At 36.9% G+C, this 23,709-nt stretch overlaps 1 protein-coding gene across 23 annotated transcripts in view; it reads left to right on the plus strand.

Moving 5' to 3' along the window:
* Window positions 1–23,709, plus strand: part of ADAM22 (ADAM metallopeptidase domain 22) — a 241,831-nt gene that overhangs the window by 25,306 nt on the left and 192,816 nt on the right. For all 23 annotated transcript variants that reach the window (XM_074379366.1, XM_074379365.1, XM_074379371.1 and 20 more), the window contains one exon: window positions 10,119–10,195. In XM_074379366.1, coding sequence (XP_074235467.1) covers window positions 10,119–10,195 — 77 coding nt within the window. The remainder of the gene's footprint in view (window positions 1–10,118; window positions 10,196–23,709) is intronic.

Here is a 23,709-nt window from a genome sequence, read left to right on the forward strand (position 1 = left end):
TTTTCTGTCTTCAAACACTTGGAGCTGGCCCTTTAGTAAAAGTGAGCCCTTACTTTCAGATACCTCTAATGTTTATAAGCAAATGAAATCAAGCAAAGAAAAATCCATTGATATTACAGAACTGAGTGAAGTAAACCTTGACATGAGGAACTCACCATTCTTAATTTTATTATTTGGACATGGCCTACTTCTGAAGTTGCCTCCAGGAGAGATTGTGACCCAGCTGGCGGAGACAATTCTTATTTCTAATTCTGCTTTTAAAAGTACCTGATTGAGAGCTAAACTGACTAGTTATTCGTTTTAGAGTGTAGTGGCTTGACAGCCACTTACTCGTTTTTCCTCCTCTCCTCTTTTTACCTTTTATTTAGCTTTAGATAGTTACATTATTCTCTGCAATGAGCTTTTATATACTCTCTTTACCATAAAGAAAAATGTTAAGTGTTTTTCTCACAGCATTCTATGACTATTTTCAGTTCGCATATGGGGAAAAACAAGATGAAGATAAAAGTTTTTCTAACTTTAAATGAAATACCAAGCCAATAGTGGGGCTGGGAGAGCTCTCATCTCATTTCTCCCAGGCCTTTCCTGTACCTGAAAAGAGTATCTATTTCCCAGGGCTGATTTGTCTGAGGGATTTTTGTCTGCTGATTTTGTTGCATCTAAATGTTATGTTAGAGTTCCTTGCACTCAGATATAATTATAGCTTGACGTAACTATGCTATTTTGTATTGTTCTCAGACTACTAAGTATCTTAAAGGTCTGCTTTGACTTTCAGGATTATATAAGTAAGCATTTTCTTGTTCAGGCCTTAAATTGAAGGCCCAGTAATGAGCAGTTAATGGCCAAGATGATGGAGAGACTGATATATCAGAAGAAAGCTGAAGCATAAATAGGTAATGAGGCTGCCTGACTTCCTGAATGGAGATGAGAAAATAGGAGCTGGTGCCAGTGTCAGCATAGTCTGTCTTTGCCTCTGGTTTGTTGGAGCAGGGGCCACTGGAGAGAAAGGACCTTGGCAGCCAAGGAATCAAGAGTCCAGGGCTTTTAGTGCCCTCAGAACTGGCAGTTTAGCAGGGTAAATTTAGGGAATGCCTTTCAAAAGTTCATCTTACCCAAGGAAAGCCATTTTTTCGTGGCATGTGTAGCCTTCGTCTAGGAATTCCTAGGTAGTGAGATCTCCATGTTGTAATCTCTGTCCTAGGAAATGTTCACATCAGTTGTGATATCGTTTGCCTGTGTCCCCACCCATGTCTCATCTTGAGTTGTAGTTCCCATAATCCCAGAGTGTCATGGGAGGGACCTGGTGGGAGGTAATTGGATGGTGAGGCTGGTTACTCCATGTTATTCTCGGGATGGTGAATGAGTTCTCATGAGATCTGATGGTTTTCTAAGGGGCATTTCCCCACTTCACTATGCACTTCTTCTTGCTGCCGCCATGTGAAGAAGGATGTGTTTGCTTCCCCTTCTGCCATGATTCTAAGTTTCCTGAGGCCTCCCACCCCTGTGAGCTGAGTCAATTAAGCCTCTTTCCTTTATATATTACCCAGTCTCAGGTATTTCTTCATAGCAATATGAGAATAGACGAATACAAGTAAAATTTTTCATGTCAAATAAAATAAATAGCAGGAATGGAAATTTGGCTTGGAAAGCAAGTATAAGTAGATGAGGATTCCATGGGAATTGGCCATACTTTAGACACACATAGAGTAGCTCTTTAAAAAATGTGGGCTTAGAGCCCAAAGTGGAAAGATTACTTGAGCTCAGGAGTTTGAGATCAGCCTGGGCAATGTAGTAAGATCCTGTCTAAAAAATAATAAAAATATCATGGGAATTCTAATATTTTGCACCTTTTCCCTTCCTTCCTTTTTTTTTTTTAAGTATATTGAGGTTCTACTTTGTGAGACAATGTGCCAAGGTGCTTATAGAAATGTTGGCCCTTAATTTAGCCGGAAAGCTCCTCTGATTGAATTTCTTGTTCTTCCTTTTGGCTTTCTCTTCCTTATTTCCACCTTTTAGAAAAGACTTTTAAAACTTATTATTTTGGTTGAACTCAACAACAAAATTTAGGTAGTAAATTGTCACAAGAACATATATTTTACTTGTAAGAAATAATGCAGGAATTTAGTAAGTAAATATTCAGTTTTGAAAGTTAAACCTTTTGTCATGAATAGTGAAGGCAAGGGAAGGGAGCTATTTATTGAATATCTGTTATCACAAAGGCCTTTAATTCATTTTTATGGCTTTCAGGATAAGGAGTACATTTCTTAGGCTGGTTTAGAATATTGCTTTTCAACCATTGGCTATACCTTAGAATGACATGGATAGCTCTTTAAAAAATATTGATGCCTGCGATCCGCTGCAGACCAAGTGTTTCAGAATCTCTGAATTTGAGGCACAGGCATTAGTATTTTGTAAAAAGTTTCCCAAGTCAGGCTGGGTGTGATGGTTCATGCTTGCAATCCCAACTAATTAGGAGACTGAGGTAGGAGAATTGCTTGAGCCCAGGAGTTTGAGGCTGCATTGAGCTATGATAGCACCTGTGAATAGCCACTGCACTTCAGCAAGATTCTGTCTGTACAAAAGAATTAGAAAATAAAAATAGCCAAGTATGGCAGCACATGCCTATGTGACCCTATCTCTAAAGGAAAAAAAAAAAAAAGCTTCCCAAATGTATTAGTCTGTTCTCAGATTGCTATAACAAAATACTGAAAACTTGATAATTTATAAGAAAAGAGGTTTAGTTGGCTTATGGTTCTGCAGACTGTACAGGCTTTTGCTTCTCGGGAGACTTCAGGAAGCTTAAAATCATTGCAGAAGGTGAAGGGGAAGCTGGCATGTCTTACATGGTCAGAGCAGGAGGAAGAGAGAGAGAGAAGGGGGAGATGCAACACACTTTTAAACAGCCAGAGCTCCTGAGGGCTCACTTACTATCACAAGAACTGCAAGGAGGAAAAATCACCCCCATGATCCGTCACTGCCCACCAGGCCTCTCTCCTCCAACATTGGGGATTGCAATTCCATGTGAGATCTGGGTGGGAATGCAAATCCAAACCAAATCACCAAAGAAGTCTAATGTGGAACTAGGATTGGGAATAACCAGTTTAGAAGTTCTTTGATGTCTTTACTTCCAGCTTGATCTTCCATTTAGAGCAGTAATATATGGCGTGCCGATCAGTAATACATAGCGTGCCTTTTAATATCCTGATTGTACTGTGCTGTTTGCCATTTTTGTGCCTTTGTCGTTGCTTTCCCTTACATTGTCAGTCTGAGGAGCACCAATGCGTTCCTCTGTATCCCTACGGTCAAAGGACTGCTGTTGTATTTTATACATATATCTATTGTTGGACTTATACTCATTTTGTAATAATTTATTTAGTAGGTTCGTTTTTTGACTTTGAATTTCCTAAGTGCAAGGGCCATATCCAGCTCATCTTTCTTTCCCATGGCCTGGTGTAGTCGGCACTAAAAGTGTTGTATGGACTATCACTTATTTAATTGTTACAGAAAATCTACAAAGTGTGTATTACTGTTTTTGCTCTTTAAGAGATGAGGACTTTCAGTTTAGAGACATGAAACAACCTGCTCTAGCTTATTCCACTGGTAAATGGAAGACCCAGAATTCAACTGCAGCTCAGCTCTGTAAAGTTTGTTCTTTAAAAATTGTGCTATTTTGTTTTGTTTCATTTTGTTTTAAAATGTCCTGTTGCCAGGCACCGTTCTGGTTCTTGTAATACTAAATGCAGATGGTTGGATTTCAAGAACAGTTTGGTTAAAGATAATGTGTAAATTAGATACAATATATAATCAGCTTATGGAAACTATGGATGTTGCTGAGATGGAAAAGGAAGAGTAACATGGAGTCATAAGTATAAAAATACAGACAGAAAGCCTTAATGTTCTTAAATATATCACAGCAATTTACATATAGATAGACCTGTTGGGTAGAACTGCCTGTTAACAGCTGTCATTGCAATACAGTTCTGCTTCACAAAGTTAATCCCATATCTTGATGTGGCCACAACAAATTCTAGAATGAGAAACCTTCATCTGAATAGAGATATAATATCAATCTTTTGCCAGGAGTTTTCATAAGGCGATGGTGATTTTTCAGTTGCTTTTTCTGATGTAGAAAAGAGGGATCATATGTACAAGCCATATTTGCTATTGACATTATGTATTTTTTTAATTGAACTGAGAATGTTAGACTTCCAAGAATTATACTTGTGGTTTTTAAAAACTGAGTTGAAGCAGTTAAATGGCAAATACATGTTTAGGATGCAGTACCTAAAGATTTTGTTACATGCATTAAACCTTTTTTTTTAATAATATTAATTACTTTCACAGTTATCTTATTGTATACTACCATTTGATTGGTAATATTCCTGCCCCATTGGTAAACATTGATTTGTTATTCAGGTTGGACTTAATTAAAAACCTGAAGTACCTCGTCTTTCTCCTTGTATCAGAGTTCTGATTCTACTGTGAATGTTGTACAGCCAATTTTGCTTTAAAAATTGGTTATGAGTAAGGCAGTCTTAAAAGTTCCTTTTTGTTTGCTCTCTGGGATAGGTAGGTTGGACTTGGTTCACTGACTCTAGAAGATATGAGGAGAAGAAGACAGGCTGCCAAGAAGCAAAATGCATGAGGAATATGAGTGTTATATTAATTTCAAATTTTAATTTCAGCTGTTGCCCATGAATAATAATTAGGCTCCAATCTGGGGATTGTATCAGGTTCTTCAGGTCCTAAAATTCTATGCTTCATTTTTGAATTTAGAAATTAGAATTGTCTTTATATTATATTGATTTATTAAGAACTCCTGCCATCTGGAGAGTTATTTTATATTTTTCCATTATTCCCCTGAATCTTTTGTTTCACAACTTCTGTAAAAATTAGCCTGTTTGCTTGTCTCAGTCCCTAAAACACATACATACTACATGCACACACTTTACCATATCCACGTATTTTTTTTTTCATTAAAAGATGGATTTCAATTTAATATTTTTAACTATAATTCTGAGTTTGTAAGATTGTTATCAAAATGACCTTAGAACATGTGCTGTGAGTCAGCTGTGGTCATGTTTTTGACTTTTGTATGAAAATGGAGTTCTACAGATTGTTTTTTATGTTTTGATTTTCTTGTTATATCTGCTAAAAATGCTATTTAGAGCATTTTCATGATACTGAGAAGACTTCTATTACAATAATTTTTCATTAGAACCCAGTAAAACCTGCAGGTACCTCCAAGCTATAGAATGAAAGCAAGGGTTCAAATATAATGAAAAAGGCCTATCAGGAGGTGAAATGCCTACTCTGCCACCAAATATGTGACTTTTGCCCCTGCTGGCCTCAGTTTCCCTATTTATAAACTAAGACTCTTGTATTATATGAGCTCTAGGAATTCTCTCAGTATTATTCTGTGATACCTGAAGTACTTGTTTAATAGTTTTTAAAGTCACCATTCTTGTGTAGTAATTTGAAAGAGCTCATTTCTGCAAAATTATGTTTTTCTAGTATCTATGAGAGGTATTAGTACTTTTTAATCTTCAGCTTAAAGTTAATAAATATTAGAACTTTTCCTTGGTGATATCTTAGCCTGTTTCCCCCACTAAAGGAAAATCTTGATAATATATTGATTCTCTCTTCTCAAACATACCATTTTTCCTTCAACTAAAAAGGCAGGGTCTACACGTAACTTTCTGAGAGCCATCCTGCCTCACTTCAGTGGCGTTAAATGATAAGCCTGATAATATACCAATTCAGTGTAATTCTACTTATTTTATTCCTCCTCCAAGATAATTTTAAGAAGCAACCAGGCCGGGCATGGTGGCTCATGCCTGTAATCCCAGCACTTTGTGAAGCTGAGATCACAAGGGCACATCACAAGGTCAGGAGATTGAGACCATCCTGGCTAACACAGTGAAACCCCATCTCTACTAAAAATACAAGATGGTGGCACACGCCTATAGTCCCAGCTACTCGGGAGACCGAGGAAAGAGAATCTCTTGAACCCGGGAGGTAGAGGTTGCAGTGAGCAGAGATCATGCCACTGCACTCCAACCTGGGTGACAGAGTGAGACTCTGCCTCAAAAAAAGAAAAAAAAAGCAACCCTATTTCTTTTCTTTGGCCTATTTATGAGCCAGAAACATGGGGAAGGTAGGTTCCTGAGTGTTGGAAGGCTACACAAAATGCAGCAAAACCAGGCTCACTTTTATTTTAGTGATCACCACTGCAAGTTTGGTTTGACTGTGAAGTCCTGTGTTTTCAGTCTGATACTTAAGGCCTCATGAGTTTCAGTCTTGCTGCTGGAAATGTCTTGGTTTTAGCTAAACTGTAGAGGAAGGTGACGTTGAATACTGATGCAGTCAGCTCATTGGAGCTGCTTTTCAAGATGTTCAGGGACAATACCAGTGACACTCTATTAGTTTCCTGTTGTCCCTATAACACATTAGCAGAAACTTAGTTGCCTGAAAAAAACAGAAATTCATTGTCTATAGTTCTGGAGGTCAGAAGCCTGAAATGGATCTTAAAAGGATAAGATGAAGTATTGGCAGTGCTGTGCTCCTTTTGGAGGCCCGAAGGGAGATTTGTTCCTTGCCTTTCTGGTTTCTAGAGGCTGCTGCCTGCATTCCTTGATTCTTGCCCTCTTCCTCTTATCACTCTGATCTCTACTTCCATCATCATATCTTCTTCTCTGATTTTAATCCCTTTGGCTTCCACTTATAATGACTCGTTTGATTAGATTGAGCCCATCCAGACAATCCAGGATAATCTCCTTAAGTCAAGGTCTTTAACAATATCTGCACAGTTCCTTTTTCTGTGTGAGGAAACATATTTGTAGGTTTTGGATATCAGGGTATAGGCATATTTAGGGGTCATTATTCTCCCTACCATAGATTCCTTCTAGTTATTAATGTTGTTACCTGGATGTTACTTCCTTCTGGAGGCCTTCTAGGACACCCTTAGACATCCATCTTCCCTGGTCATTCTTGATAGCATTTCCCTGTTTTATTAAGTCTGAGAATAGGAAATTTATTTTCTAAACATTTTTAATTTAATTGTTCATTTTCTGCTATCACATAAGCTCCACAGGAGCAGAAAGATGATCAGTTTTCTTCACTTTATCCGCTAAATCTAAATAGCTCCTAGGACTTGGTAGGCTCTCAAAAGAAGGTTATTGAGTGAAGTATAATTTTAAAAAAAGAAAAAAAAAGAAGGTTATTGAATGAATCAATCTGTATACAGACTAAGGAAGCTTGCCTTATATTGAAACTATGTTAACATACTCCCGTTCCTTTTACTATCGATAATGCAAACATTTTTACTAACTAGTAGTTTTCTGTCATTGGATTTTTTTTTAATGTAAATGCATGAGTTTCTCTTTGGGACATCACTGAGATCAGTAAAATAAGATACCAGACATAAAATGGAGCTGCAGGAAAAAAGAAAATAATTAGAATTAATGTAGATAGTAAATACTTTGCCAAACAGAATGTTAACATTACCTCAATCCAAGCTGTAACCATGATATCAAGGTGAATGACATGTGGTCCCTGCCTTGTTCAACACAGATTTGCGACATTAATATTTCTGATTCAAAGGAAATTGACATAAGAGCACCAATAGTCCTACAAGAAGAATGGAAGAGGGAGAGGTTCATTTTAACTGAAACATCAATTCTGGTAAGCAGAGGCCCTTCCGAAAATGTGGCTGTTAGCATTCTAGGAAACTCAAGGAGCTTTAGGTAGAAGGAGCGATGTTATCTATTGACATGGAATTAAAAGCAACTCTTATGGAAAGAGTACCTCTATAAGCAGGTAATTTATAGCTGTTCAGTTGTACATTTATACATCCAGGGAATTGATAACAACCTTCAAATGAATCAGGCAATCAGTAGATTAACTGAGTACCTGGTCAGTACTGAGGTCTTGATGTGATATTGACCTGCAGTGAGGAGGAGAGGATGCCAGAAGTGGTTGGAAAGGCTTTATGCAAGAGGGGTGCTATGCAGTGAATTGTGCCCTCCTCAAATGTACATGTTGAAGCTCTAATCCTCAACATGACCATGTTTGGAAATGGGGGACCTTTAGGAGGTCATTAAGATTATATGAGGTTGTAAGGGGAGACCTTAATCCAGTATGGCTGGTGTCCTTGTAAGAAGATGAAGAGACACAAGGCATGTACACTTACACATAAAAGGCTATGTGAGGACACACAGAAAACGGCCATCTGCAGGCCAAGGAGACAGGCCTCAGGAGAAACCAAATCTACCAACACCTTAACCTTGGACTTCTAGGCTCCAGAACTGTGAGAAGGTAAATTTCTGTTTAACCCACCCAGTCTGTGGTATTTTGTTTTAGCAGTCCTAGATGACTACAGGTGGAACTTGATCTAAATCTTGAAGGATGAGTAGGGCCATTTCTGGGAAACAGCTTTGGTGAAAGGTCTAGTTCAGAAAAGGGCTCAGCAAAATTAATGAATGAAAAAACCACAGAAAGTGTTGGAATGAACACAGCTTTTGAACTAAGGAATAGAAGAGAGAACTGACTGTGAGTGGGCTATGGGTAGGTGCTTGTGCACCATTATGTCTGGGGTGGGGAAGGTGATTATGGAAGATTCTGAAATCCAGGGAAAAGGTTTTTTGTTTTTTGTTTTGTTTTGTTTTGGATATATTAGAAAACCTAGGGCTTACATTAGGGGTTTTGATAAGGAGTCACCTTTAGAAAGATCAGAGGGAGATGCTAATGTGGCAGAGGTGTAAATGAAGAGTAAGTTGTGGCTCCAAAAACTACCATAAAGAAAACAAAGTTTAGTCGATGCTGGGTATTAGTTGAGAAGAGTTAGGAGTTATGGCTGAACGGTTAATGAGGCTGAGATGTACCCAGATAGTTCTTAAATTTTGAGGTTTTATGAGGGTTAGAATGTATTAGCAACAGAGTTACAGGATTCTCCCATACCTACTTCTTTAAAATAGGAGAACAGACTTTAAAATAGAAGAATTATCCTTACTTTCCAAAAAGCTTTATTATTACTAATCAGACTCTCTCCTTTCACCTCATCTCATAGTTTATTGTGTGTGAAATCTCAGGGATGGTTGAGGTCCCCTGTGGCCCCACAGAAACCTTAGATGTTCCTTCCTGGGTTACCCTGGTTCTCAGGGAGCAGCAGCACTGTTGGCCTCACATACTGTTTGCCGTTGCTCATGTGGCTTTTAATTTCTAAAATAATGTTTGTCACATGTTTTTCATTTTAGTAATGGTACATGTTTATTTTAGAGGTTTGGATACTGTAGAAACATAAATGCAAACATTTCCAATACTTTGAGTTCCTACTGTTTGGATATAGCTATTGTTTGTATTTGGTGAATCAAATGGAACACACAGTTTTTCTTCCTTTTTTCTTTTCAATTAATACACATGAGTGTTCAGTATGCAAATATTAATGTTATTGGAAACACTGTTTTTTTTAGTTAAGAGTCCCTTGTTCTTTCTCTCTGGGAGTTCCTAGGATAGCATAGGAAATAATGATTTTTTTTTTTTTTTAACACAAGAACATTTTGATAGGGCATACTGACAATAGATGTGCAGAGGTTCAATTTTGTTTTAAGGAAGATGTGGAAACCTGGATGAAATTAGGTCTGGTAAATTAGGACTGAAATACTATTTTTAAAGTATGTCTTTTGATATGTGAAAAAGGTTTTTTTTGGAGGTTTATATATCTTCTTTCTAAATAGATCATATTCACCATGTTATTTTATTCTTGAATTGAGCATGTCTTACTTATTTTTTTTCCAAATGTACAAAACTTCATTTTAAAGGAGCTAGTCACTTAAAATCAGATAAGTTGAATGAAGTGCAGTCATCTTGGAAATGAAATACTTAACTTCTTGAGGTAAACTAGAAAAGTAGGGCACTTGTTCTCCTTGATTGGGTGGTAATTTACTTCAGATTGGTGAATACTTGGCTTCTAAGAAGGCGTACATTTTACTTTGTTTTCACTGATTCTCCATGTTGAATTATTATGAGACTGTAAGTGTTTTGAAATAATCATAAGAAAGACTAATTGTCTGATTAATATGGCTGCATAATAAGTACCTTTTATCTTTTTGGTATTATAGTTGACTCACGTTGACCGAGCAAGCTTCCAGGTTGATGCCTTTGGAACGTCGTTCATTCTCGATGTCGTGCTAAATCAGTAAGTGTTGAGCTGGACTTGCTTTTGTCAGATGCACACTGACTCCTCTTTCTTATCCATTTGTAAAGTTTTTTCTTACTATATTTTACTTCATCTTTCTATACCAGTTAAATATTATGTTTGAAACCGTACTTACTGATTGTAGGTTATAAAGTCTGGCAGATAATAAGAAATATATATTCATTTGAAATCAAATAGCTATAATAGATTTAAGAATGTAGAATGAAAGACAGGAGTTAGCCCAATATTTTGTGTAAGAATATATAATAAGTTTCCTATGAATGACAGTAAATTATGAAAATAATACTTTGGATATTGAAGTAATCTTCCTTGAGAACAGCAGGAAAGAGAAAGTTGTACTTTTTGATTAATGAGTCAGAGGACTGGCTGCATGATATGTGATGCTAAATAATACTTGGTGTTTGTTAGATGCTTTGAGGTGATGGTGGATTTCTGTAAGGTTTCTGGTACCGGGATTCTCCTTTGAATACAAAATAATTTTATAAATAGTTGTCTACCTAGAATTTTAGGTTTTGAGAGTGCTTTTGATATGTTGCTGGATTTAATCTCTTACATTTGGTCTACATGTAATGTTTAATAAATCTGGTTAATGTTCACTTTTCTTAACAAAAGGGTTCCTATCCTTCTTCTTAACATGGGCAAGTGGGCAGAGACCAGGGTTTTGCCAGGCTCATGCTTCTGAGCTGGGGATTGGGCCATCGTTTTCTGGAAGCATTTCTATAACATTTCAGGAAGAAAGTCTGCGGTCAGAAATTCAGACAGATAGACAAAGAATGAGAATTAGAGCCTAAGTTGTCTGTAGTTGAGAACCGTCTTCATGGAAGACTGTCAGTTAATTTAAAAAGGCATTTAAGAGGCAAGACTTAGAACCATACTCTCTGGATAGGTAGCCATTAGCCACTTGTGGTTGTTTAAATTTAAATTAATTTATTCAAATAACATTAAAAATTCTATCCTTCAGTTGAATTAGCCACATATTAAATGCTCAACAACCCTCTCTGCCTTAACTCTCTCATCTACTTTACTACCTAGTCTTCTTCTCTGCTTCATTTAAAAAATAATACTTATTACCATTTAATATATAGATGAACTCTTATAACATTGCCATTTTTATGGGTCAGAAAAGTTTGACTACTGTTATTGATGTATGGCCATCTATTATTTGATATTTTAATTATTTATTTTGTTTATAGTCTTTTTCCTACACCTAGAATGTAAGCTCCTTGAGGGCAGAGATTTTCTTTGCTTCACTGATGTATCCCTAACACAGTATAAAGTCTAAATTCCAGGTTGGGAGTCAAATTGACTCAGTAACCAGAGGATAGGACTAGCCAGGAGACAGAGTTGAGATGACCAGGTGAGGAAGAGTCAGACAGCAAAAAAGAAGGTAAATGTTTGACACTAGCTTCTGAAAGCCGAATGTAGATATATAGGTGTGATTTGGAAAGTTAGGTTCTTGGGTCTCTATTTTGATAACTCCCTTCCATCCCTGTTTGAAATCATCATCCCTGTTGGTAATCTGTGTTTTCTGCTTGCTGACATTTGTAATTCCTTGACTTTTAATACTCAAAAAAAGAAAGGATCTTTATTTATGTCCATTCTGGCCAAACTGCCTCACTTACTTTGGAGGCATCCAAGTCCAAAAACTTTCTGTTCCTGAAGGAGACACACATATGGTCATACCCATCAGAGCATGAAGTTTAGAATACTGGAGTTGAAGCAAAATTTCTTTGGAAATATTGGCAGAAACCTCTATTGGGCATTTTTCTTTCTATTTCAATGCAAATTTGTAATTACAAGACATATAAAGGATTAAATAATAGCATAAGTGGAGGTTACCTGGGCTGAGAAATATGCGGTGTGCTCATTTTTTGCCTGGAATCGATATTAAACATAGGTGGCAGGTAGCTATTTTCTTTATACTATAAAAATCATGATGTGATACAAAAATGTTTATCTTATTTTTATGTAGAATGATTTTGTTTCATGGTTTCAGTTTGTGTATTGTCTTAAGTTGGTTAAAGAGCAGGAACATGAAAAACAATATGTTCTTTCAACTTTTTTTCTTATGAAGCAAATCTGGGGCTATGGAACATGTAGAAAATTTTTTTAACTGGAGGAAAATTAAATAAGTCTATGTGTAGCTAGCTTCTGGTTACAGAATGGATCCAATAATATATATTTTTGATTGGAATGGATGGAAAAGTATCATTACGTAATGTTTCTTCTTAATGTTCAATAAATAAATTTAAATAGATTACACAAGAGTTTAACCTTTGAGTAGTAACTTCCACAGGAGGCTGATAAAAATATGGAAAGGTTAAAAATGAAAAGCAGAGCCAGTTTCTGTTTTGTCAAAACTGTGAAGAAAAGGTTGGGGATCAGTTTTTCTTCATGGGGTCATAGTTGTGAAATTTCACTCTTTAGGACAGATGTATTAATAAAACCAAACATATGGGTTGGTCTGGCCACACGAGTCCTGAGGCTGCATTGGACCTTTCCAGAGGTCAGCAGTGAGTCTAATACTTTATTGTGAAACATTTCTCAAAAAAAAAGAAAGCTTAATAAAGACATGTAACTATATTATCTGAGCGATTCAGTCCAGTTTTTTTTTTCTTGTACATTTCCTGTTCTGGAAGAAGTGGATAACTAAACTGCCCCAAACGGTGTAAGAATATTGAAGAATGTTTCCTTTCAGCAGTATTCTTTGATCCTTTTACCACAGGGAACCTGACAAAAACCACACATAGCCCCCCCAACAAAGAAGCAAATGCTGTCTGTTGACTGTGATTGGTCGTTTATGATGTGAAATATATAACAATTAGGGAAAAAAATCTTTTACTGCCTGCTTTTTTTGGGAAGAGTTTCTGTTGTACAGCTCTCAGATCTTGGATGATCCAGGGACTAAATTTTGAGTGTATTTTACAGATTCCCAGCTTCTTGTCTTCTTATTTCAATAACAACAAAATGGTTTTTCTCACTTCATGATGCTTATAGCAGTCTTCCCACCCCCCCACCCCAACAATTTTATAGTAAGTGGTGGGAGGACAACTAGGAACTGAAGCATGAGGCATGACAGATGTCAGCAGATGGGGTTGCCCATGAAGAATGCGACATGGTGTGGAGATAGGGGAGAGGGAGAGAGAGAAGCAGGAGCAGAGTTAGATAAGGAACACTCAAACTCTGTTCAAAAGAGTACATTTAGTCTTGCCTTCTCTCATTTAGAGGAAGCATTTCCAATTAGTTACCTCTTGATTGCTTTACACTGGGGCCCTTGAGTTTGTAGGGAAAGTAAGAATCACCATGGGTAAAAGACAGGGTCTGAATTCAATTGGAATTGAACATTAGCTCTCGAAGAGTCTCATCATGCTCTATTTACAGTGTGGCTGATGATGATAAAAATAAGTGATGAGGATAACATTATAATTAAATGACGTTATGTGATAATAATGAATAACAATAGATATCTCACTGTTATTAATAAATTTGTAACTGAATGTCTTGCTGTTCCACTAAATTCATTATGATAAATATTTGTTCCTGTGTACATTTAATACAAAATTATTGTGTATAAGACAAATCTATATTTGGAATCCTTATGTCATTTCATATATGTATATGTACACACACACTCACCCCCCCCATATATAGGAATATGCAGATACATATACATATAAACATATATATATACAGATATATGTATGCACACGCCCATACAAGTTTTCTAAGCCTCTAGTAATGCTGAAAGCTTCTCTAGACCCTGAACACTTGAGAAGAAAGGAAATAAAGACTTTACTCTTAGGGAATTTACATCTAGCCAGAGAAACAAACAATGAACATGTTAAAAAAGGTAATTTCAGAGAGTTACAGTGCCATTTATAGAGAGGGCCTGGTGTGAGGATGAAAATAGCACATCTGAGAATTGGTTATCAGGGACTGGCCATCTCTAAGGAGGTGATTTTCGAAAGTAAGGGACCCCCATGAGGAGTGAACAGCAGGGGTCAAAGCAGGAACAAGCTTTGCATGCTTGAGAGACAGAAGGGTGGCTTAGGAGTTTGGAACAGAGATAGCCAAGTTATTAAATGTGGTTTGAAAAGTACAAGGAACCAAAATATCTAGGGCCTTGTAGGCAACAGAAAGATATTGGGTGAAAGTCTAAGCAGAGATTATTGATTTTCCCCACACCATTTTTTGTATTATTCTCTTCTTCCCCTACTGGCTTATGAACATTTATTCATCAGATTCAGTTATTACATATTTTGATTTTTTTTCAAAGTCATCTTTTCTAAAAATCTATTCATTGATTTTAGGGCTTAGTACCATCATACTATTTATTGTAGCTTTATAATGTGTTTTAATAGCTGGTATGGAAATATGTTCCCATATTAGTTTTCTTTTGCAAAATTTTCTTAGATATTGTTGCATCTTTTAAAATGGAAATTCAGAATAATTTTGCCATTCTTCCTTTGAAATTTATTGGACTGTCACTAAACTTATATTTTAATTTGGAAAAAAATAGACATTTTTACAGTGCTGAGTCTCCTCATCCAACATCACAGTGTATTTTTAAAAATGTTAAGCATTCTTTTGTCAGTAAAATTTAGTATTTTTATTTTTATAGACCCTGAACATATCCAGTAGAATATTTTTCTAAGAATTGTATTTGTTTTTGTTGCTACTATGGATGTAATATTTTTCCATCATATTTTATGATTATTTATTGGTATTATATAGGAAAGCCATTGATTTCTGTTATACCTCATTGAACTTTCTCATTTTTGCTAATGGATTTTTATTGTTTCTCTTGGGTTTGAATATAACATGCTAGTTTGACAGTAACATGAATGGCAAATCATGAGAGTTTTTCTTTTCCAAATGTTACTACTATTTCCTGCCTTAATGCTTTTTCTAAAAGTTTCCAAACTGTATAATTTGATGCTAATAGCATTTTAATCATTTTTTTGGTAATAAAAAGAACTCTAGTATCAATTTTAAGTAAGTAGAGTGTTGATTATTGATTTGTGAGAGCTAGTCGTTATTGTGTTAAAGCGCTATCTTATATCTTATTTTTTTTTAAGGCATAGGTATTAGATTTTATTGAATGCTTTTCTAGTCAGTTAAAGTGGATATATAGATTTTCTTTTCTTTTTTTTTTTTTTTGAGACGGAGTTTTGCTCTTGTTACCCAGGCTGGAGTGCAATGGCGTGATCTCGGCTCACCGCAACCTCTGCCTCCTGGGTTCAAGCAATTCTCCTGCCTCAGCCTCCTGAGTAGGTGGGACTATAGGCACGCGCCACCATGCCCAGCTAATTTTTTTTTTTTTTGTATTTTTAGTAGAGATGGGGTTTCACCGTGTTGACCAGAATGGTCTCGATCTCTTGACCCCGTGATCCACCCACCTCGGACTCCCAAAGTGTTGGGATTACAGGCGTGAGCCACTGTGCCCAGCCCTGGGCATTTCTTATAAAGGGATTCATATCCTATATATTCTTGTATCTGGCTTCTTTTACTTGGCATGTTTTTGAAGTTCATCTGTGCTATATGGGTCAGTTCATTTCTCTTATTATTAAATATTGTTTCATTATATTGATATATCATGTTGTGACTATCCATTCACCTGATGATGGACATTTAGGTTTTTTCTAATGTTTGGCTATTATGAATATATGTTGCTATGAACAATCTGTCTATGAAGTCTATGAATTCTTTGTGTGCCTTTATGTTTTCATTTCTTTTGGATGGATACCTAGAAGTAGGGTGATTGGATCATATGGTAGTTTTATGCTTTGAGAAATGCTAGGTTATTTTCCAAAGTGGGCTTTTGATTTTTTAAAAAAATGGTCCTATAACAGCTGTTTTTCTATAAATTCTATTTTGCAGGAGGGATGATGTCAGGTATAAATAGTTACTAAGGCTTCAGGCTTAGTTTCATGTCTCCTGCAAGTCTGGAAAGAGTTCCATACTTCTCATGGCTGTGATCTTATGTTTTTGATTTGTAATAAAACTCTGCCTTTGAAATCTGTGTTGAACTTTTGAAACTTTTTAAGGGGTAAGATTCTACTATTGGTAGAATATCTTAAGGAACTTTATGTAGACCTTTCATTTCTTATAATTTAGCTGAAGCATATTTCACTTCTTGTTCGTTCTAAGTTGAGAAGTGGTAGTTTAAAGTGGTAGTTTGTGAATCCCAAAATTGGACTTTTGGAAAGCTAGTTATAACTTCTCACAGGCACCAAGTCTCTTGGGCTCATCCCAGGGTGGCCTTGTTGTTTAAAGGGGCAGCCTTTGGCTGGCAACGCCTGGCAAAGCCCAGAGCAAAGGGGAACTGGATTGGAAGGTGCTGGAAGATCCATGGATGTGTCTGGCACAGAGCTAGAGAGTGAGCCAAGGAAGAGACCAGTGCTAAAGCTAAGACCCAGGAAATTGTTTCCGAAGGGTTATTTGAAAGGAATCCTAGATGCAGCAGCACTTCAGGGACTGGAGACTTTTACAGGGTTCAGAAGGCCAAACTCATGAGTGAGAAGGATACTTTGCTAGGCTTGAGTTAGCCCTATTATAGGGATGGATCCAAGCTGATTAGAGTGGAGTCAGGCTCCTGTAACACCTTCATGTTACTGGTTTATTTAAGCTTTTTGCTTTCTTGTTTGTTTTTGAAAAGTACAGTCTTGCTGGGTGCCGTGGCTCACGCCTATAATCCCAGCACTTTGGGAGGCCGAGGCGGGTGGATCACGAGGTCAAGAGATCGAGACCATCCTGGTCAACATGGTGAAACCCTGTCTCTACTAAAAAAAAAATACAAAAATTAGCTGGGCATGGTGGCACATGCCTGTAGTCCCAGCTACTCGGAAGACTGAGGCAGGAGAATTGCTTGAATCCAGGAGGCAGAGGTTGCGGTGAGCCGAGATCGCGCCATTGCAGTCCAGCCTGGGCAACAAGAGCGAAACTCTGTCTCAGAAAAAAAAAAAAAAAGAGTACAGTCTTAATACAGATACATTATCTTTCATATGATTGTTTAATATGACTTCTAGATAGTTTTAGTATTAACTGTTTTTTTAATAGGGTAATCTGGAAATTTTAGCATACTTAGGAGGATATTATTTAAATTATAAATAAAATAATTGTGGAATTATTTAGTATAACTAAGACAATTTGTGCTTTTTAGTTTTTTAAGGAAAATACCATATAAATGCTATTTTAAACTTGAAACAATTGCTGTATATTTTTGTGTAACAGATTTATCAGATGAAAAATGTAATTTGCTAGATATAGTCAGCACTTTCAATGTGTAACAATAAAATCTTTAATGTAATTAAATGTTTTTGCATAATTTCCTGGAAACTCTTTTGAGATTTTACAGTGATTAGATATGTTAAAGATTAAATCATCAGAGCTCACTGCTGTTTTTCTCCCAGGTGTCAAATTATAATTTTTTTTAAATTTAATTTTTTTTAGATGGTCTCTCTCTGTTGGCCAGGCTTGGAGTGCAGTGGCATGAACTTGGCATACTGCATCTTCTGGGCTTAAGCAATTCTCCTGCCTCAGCCTCCCAAGTAACTGGGATTACTGGTGTGTGCCACCACACTTGGCTAATTTTTGTATTTTTAGTAGAGATGGGGTTTCACCATGTTGGCCAGGCTGGTCTCAAACTCTTGACCTCAGGTTATCTGCCTGCCTTGGCCTCCCAACGTGCTGGGATTACAGGCATGAGTCACTGTGACTTGCCCCAGGTATCAAATTATTGAACTTCGTTAAATTATCTAGCCGTGATAGTGGTATAGCCCAACCACAGGGAACTTTGCCAGATTTGACAAATTGGGTCCCCAGATATATTTAATATAATTTTTAAATGATGGCTGTTAAACTATTGGGTGAACAAAGTTTTTACAAGATTAAAGATTCCATTTGAATAGTTGGAAACTTGTTCTGTAATAGTTTTATTTGTTTTATAGTAAGGACTATGTTTTAGAGTGAGGTATAAGGTACATGCTTACCCCAGGTGATACCATCTGTAAAGAGCTGGCTTGTTACTTTGTCTCTGAAATATTTTTCTCACTGTATCTATATATCATTCTGTTACTGCACACTCTGAATATATGTATATTTTCTTGTGTTTCACCTGTTGGCATATCTTCTTAGCCAATGAGATCTGGTGTGGCACTTTGTACTGTATACCCTTGTCCCATGAGTATTACTACAGCAATTCTCAGGGACTCTGGCTACCTTATTCTCAGTTGACTCTTTTATTATTTTGCCTATAATAAAATTGAACAGTTTTGACCTATAATAGTGTTGAAGTAATAATACTGGATATACTGTAAAGAAACAAAGAAAGATTAACCTTGGCTATTTAAATGAAAATTTTAGAGAAGCTCCCTCAAGGCTCTTCTTGGAAACTGATAGAGTATAAAAATTTAGCTTGAACTTCCTTTGAAGAAATGGTCCTGAAAGCATTGGATAAGAATCTACCAGCAGCAAGGCATGACATCATGGTTTGATGTTACAAAGGATGTCACACACATTGTTGCAGCATGGTGTCTCTGTCACTGTTATATGAACAGTACCTAGAAGGAACTGTAGCTGGGTGCTGTTATAACATTATGGGATTTTGCCAGAGAAAGGCACTGTGATGCAGCTCTTTGAGGACTATGCTGTAACAACCACATGTGGGACTCATTCATTTAGCATACCGCTTTGCCAGACTACATACTTGGCCCTCAGGGATAAATAGTCAGAAACTTGTCTTATAGTAGATACATATGAAGTTAATATTGTATGGGAAGGTATTTCCATATTAATTGGGTATTTTAAAGCAAGTTATATTTACATATTTTATTTTAAGAAAATCTTATCATGACTTACTGACTTACTGATGATTATTTAATCTTAAGTTTGTCCAATTCGAAATTATTGGAGAGATAGGGCCTGTAGATGCCTTAAGATTATTCTTTGTGCTGCCTTTGCCCTTTTCACTTCCTCTGGTTCTCAGGGATTCAAGTGTCCTTTTTAGCAATGATAGAAGTAGCAAGTGGGCTTCTTAAATTCACAAATACACATATCCCTATCCCTCTCCAGTAGACATGGTAAAATAACTGTTACAGGCAACTTCCCTTTAGTCTTAGTCTGGAGAAGTAGCTTCTCCACTGTATTCTTTTAAAAGAGAAATTAGAGTTGCAGGAAGGAAAATGGAAGATTTTCCCTAAAAAATTGGTTTATTGTGCTTTCTCTGTTAATATCCCCAGGGAAGAATTAGCAAATGAATGATTAATTCTACTGTTTGTGAGTGCTTTGTTTCCAGAGTCAAAAGTTAAGCTTTATGCCTTAATCTGGGATGTTTCCGTATGAAAGTTTAAGTTTGGTTCTTGAAGGTGAAATATAAGATGTAGGATATTTGAATGAACTTATAATAGGCCATCATGCTATCATTATGAATGGGCTCTTTAATTAAAACATTATTTCTGGCTGGGCGCGGTGGCTCAAGCCTGTAATCCCAGCACTTTGGGAGGCCGAGGCGGGTGGATCACGAGATCGAGAGATCGAGACCATCCTGGTCAACATGGTGAAACCCCATCTCTACTGAAAATACAACAAACTAGCTGGGCGTGGTGGCGCGTGCCTGTAATCCCAGCTACTTAGGAGGCTGAGGCAGGAGAATTGCCTGAGCCCAGGAGGCGGAGGTTGCGGTGAGCCGAGATTGCGCCATTGCACTCCAGCCTGGGTAACAAGAGCGAAACTCTGTCTCAAAAAAAAAAAAAAAAAAAACGGCCGGGCGCGGTGGCTCAAGCTTGTAATCCCAGCACTTTGGGAGGCCGAGGCGGGTGGATCACAAGGTCGAGAGATCGAGACCATCCTGGTCAACTTGGTGAAACCCCGTCTCTACTAAAAATACAAAAAATTAGCTGGGCATGGTGGCGTGTGCCTGTAATCCCAGCTACTCAGGAGGTTGAGGCAGGGGAATTGCCTGAACCCAGGAGGCGGAGGTTGCGGTGAGCCGAGATCGCGCCATTGCACTCCAGCCTGGGTAACAAGAGCGAAACTCCGTCTCAAAAAAAAAAAAAAAAAAACAACACAAAACATTATACATAGAATAGAAACAGATGGAAAGTTTGAAGAGATGATTTTTATCATGACCCTTTTTCGTCAAGTCATTATTTTTATTTATATATAATATTTTTTAGATACTTAAAATTTTCAGTCTATATTATTGTATGTTATCTATTTACTTTTTAAAGAGTTGGGGTCTTGCTGTGCTGCTCAGGCTGTAATGCAATGCCTATTCACAGGCATGATTATAGCACACTACAGCCTTGGACTCCTGTGCTCAGGTGATTGTATAATATTCATACTTATAACATGCTATAGCCTGGTTAATAGAAAACTAATTATATTTGTTTTTCTTTGCTACTGTTAGTAACACTGTTGTCAGAGATAGTAGTTTAAAAAATGAATTCTTGACTGGGTGTGGTGGCTCTTGGCTACAATCCTAGCACTTTGGGAGGCTGAGGAGGGCAGATTGCTTGAGGCCAGGAGTTTGAGACCAGCCTGGCCTATGTGGTGAAACCTTGTCTTTACTGAAAATACAGAAATTAGCCAGGCATGGTGGCACACGCCTGTAATCTCAGCACTCAAGAGGTGGAGGCTGGAGAATTGCTTGAACCTGGAAGGCAGAGCTTGCAGTGAGCGGAGATTATGCCACTGCACTCTACCCTGGGTGACAGAGTGAGAGTCTGTATCAAAAAAAAAAAAATGAATTCTTTATTCCAATTCAGTGTATTACTGCTGATTATTACCTGAGTAACCTGAAACTTCAAAGTATCAGAAGAAAATTGGTTTTATACTACTTGCTCATTTATTGATTTATTTACTCAATATTCATTCATTCACTCATCTATGCATCCATCCATCAAGTATATATAGAGTACTCACCACTTGCTGGACATTCTGATACGTTTTGAGTTGATAGGTACAAAAAGATAAAGACCGTGTCCTCAAGAACATGACAACATGATCTGGGTAGAAAAGCAAACAGTGATGGTACAGTGTGTAAAGGAGCATAACAGAAATATGGTCTATGGCAGTAAGAGTGTAATGGAGCTGTATTGAACAGAAGTATACTATCTGCTGGAGATAATTATTGATCATTTTTCTACAGACACTAACCTTTGCTCGTTTTATATTTTTACCTTGTAACTGATGAAAAGTCATTCATTTTAAATACTTTTAAAATATTGAAGTCTAGTATAAATACTGAATACTCTAAGTAACATACATGTACACTTTAAAAATAATTATTAAGAGAACTAGAATAGTTATTAAGGTAACTCTTCCCAGGTATAGAACATTACCAGTAGTATCCCACAAGCCTCCAGTGTACACTCTCCCTTCTCACTATTGGAAACCAACACCCTGACTTCTGTGATAATCAGTTCAGTGATTTTTTCTTATAGTTTTATCACCTTTATATCCATCCCTAAACAAGAAGGTATGTTTATTTCTCCCTCTTTTTTTTTTTTTTTTTTTTTTTTTTAGCAGTCTTGCTCTATAGCCCAGGCTAGAGTGCTGCAGTGGTGCCATCTCGGCTCACTGCAACCTCTGGCTCCTGGGTTTAAGTGATTCTTGTGCCTCAGCCTCCTGAGTAGCTGAGATTACAGGTGCCTGCCACCATACCCAACAAATTTTTTTGTATTTTTAGTAGAGATAGGGTTTTGCCATGTTGGTCGGTCTGGCCTCAAATGCCTGACCTCAAGTGATCCACTTGCCTTGGTTTCCCAAAGTACTGAGATTACAGACATGAGCCACCATGCCGGGCCTTTCTTCTTCTTTTTTTAAAAAAATGAATGTAGAATGGACTTGTGGATTTTTATTTATGTAATATTTACACTCAATTTCAATTATTTTTCTTTGTGATATTCAAATTTTTCTAAACTTGGCTTATCAAAGCTCTTTTGATTCCTGTTTTCTTTTGACATGACCATATTAATCTTTAAGTGCTTCTTTATATTCTGGAACAGTAAGAGAGCTGTCTTGCTTTCTAGGATAATCAGATTGACTTTTTGTTATAACTTAAAATTGATTTCTAGTTTCTAGTGGTGACTAGTTTATAGACTAATCTTTGTCTTCATTTCCCTATTTCAATTGTATATTATCATCTTAACTGCCAAAGACTGACAGCTATCACTATTCTGATTTTTAATCGAGTATTAAAAAAACATACAAATCAGTGACAAGCACTTCAGTTATTTGACTTTTGGGAGTATGCCTTGCACATATTAATTAAATTGAGTAAAATACAAGATCTTAGAAACAGCTCTTTTTAGAATGCCATGGTAGTTAACCATAGTGAGTTTGAGGTGATAATCAGGATTTTAAAGAAACATTAGAATTCTAAAGGTGTTCTTACTCTTCTTAAGATTGAAACTTTTGAAATTCACTGGTGAAATACTTAATCTGTTTTTCTCTAACAACTGAAAGACATTTGATCAGAAATAAGTGAACTTTAATCAGATTCAGTTCAGTTCAGAGACGTGATCTCTGTGTTCAAGCCGTTCTTGACCATGTAGAGGAAACAGATATTTATTTGTTGATCTGTAGTGCAAGATGGTATCAACCCAGGGAAAGAATTAACAATCCTGCCTGGTAAAGGGCTTCTGATAAAGCTTCATAGAAAAATTGGTGTTTTTGTGGGTTTTAAAGCTGTGTAAGATTTTGCTACAGCAGGGTTGTCTAAAACAGAGGAAAGAGGTGGAACATGGAAATAGCCATATGGAAGTTCACCCAGAGAGTTGTATGAAGTTCAGGGAGTTGGGGAGGGTTGGGAGACTAAGATGCCTTGTTAGGTTGGGGCCTAGGGAAGGTATTGATGGCTCCACTAACAAAGGGGGACTTTATTTTGTTGGTAGTGGAGGACTGTCAAGGTTTTTAAGTGAATATTAAGATGAGTACATTTTTCAGAAAGATAACTTTGATAGTAGTATGGAAGTTTGATTAATCATTAAAATAGACCCTTGATATGTTTTGAAATATTGAATAAGAAACTTACTTTGATTAGTGGTTTTGATTATGAAAATAATTCCTGATTTTCATAGATAGTATTTGTTTTTAGATATACTGTAAGTAGATATTTTACTTATTCATATTATTGCTTACTTGTTCATAAACTGTTTTTCTATAGCACACTTTGATAATGCTTTGGACTGAAAGTAATAGAAAAGTCTGACTCAAGGATCTTAAAAGGAGATTCCTGATCTTCTATAACTGTAAATCCAGAGGCCATGCAGCCCCAACTGTGACTCTAGCCATGCTGTATTGTCATTCTTGGGTCCAGAAATGACAAAAAGACCACCTCTTCCTCTGACTCGTTGTAGGGAACCAGGAAACCTTTTCACCAAAGCTTCAGAATTCTCATTGGCCAGAACTGGGTCAAAACTCCTCCTAAACCTTGGTAGACAAAAAGGTACCTAGTGATTAGTTGATACTAGTCAGGATCATCCCAGAAC

This window comes from Saimiri boliviensis, chromosome 10 (genome assembly GCF_048565385.1).
Source record: "Saimiri boliviensis isolate mSaiBol1 chromosome 10, mSaiBol1.pri, whole genome shotgun sequence".
Lineage (NCBI taxonomy): Eukaryota > Metazoa > Chordata > Mammalia > Primates > Cebidae > Saimiri > Saimiri boliviensis.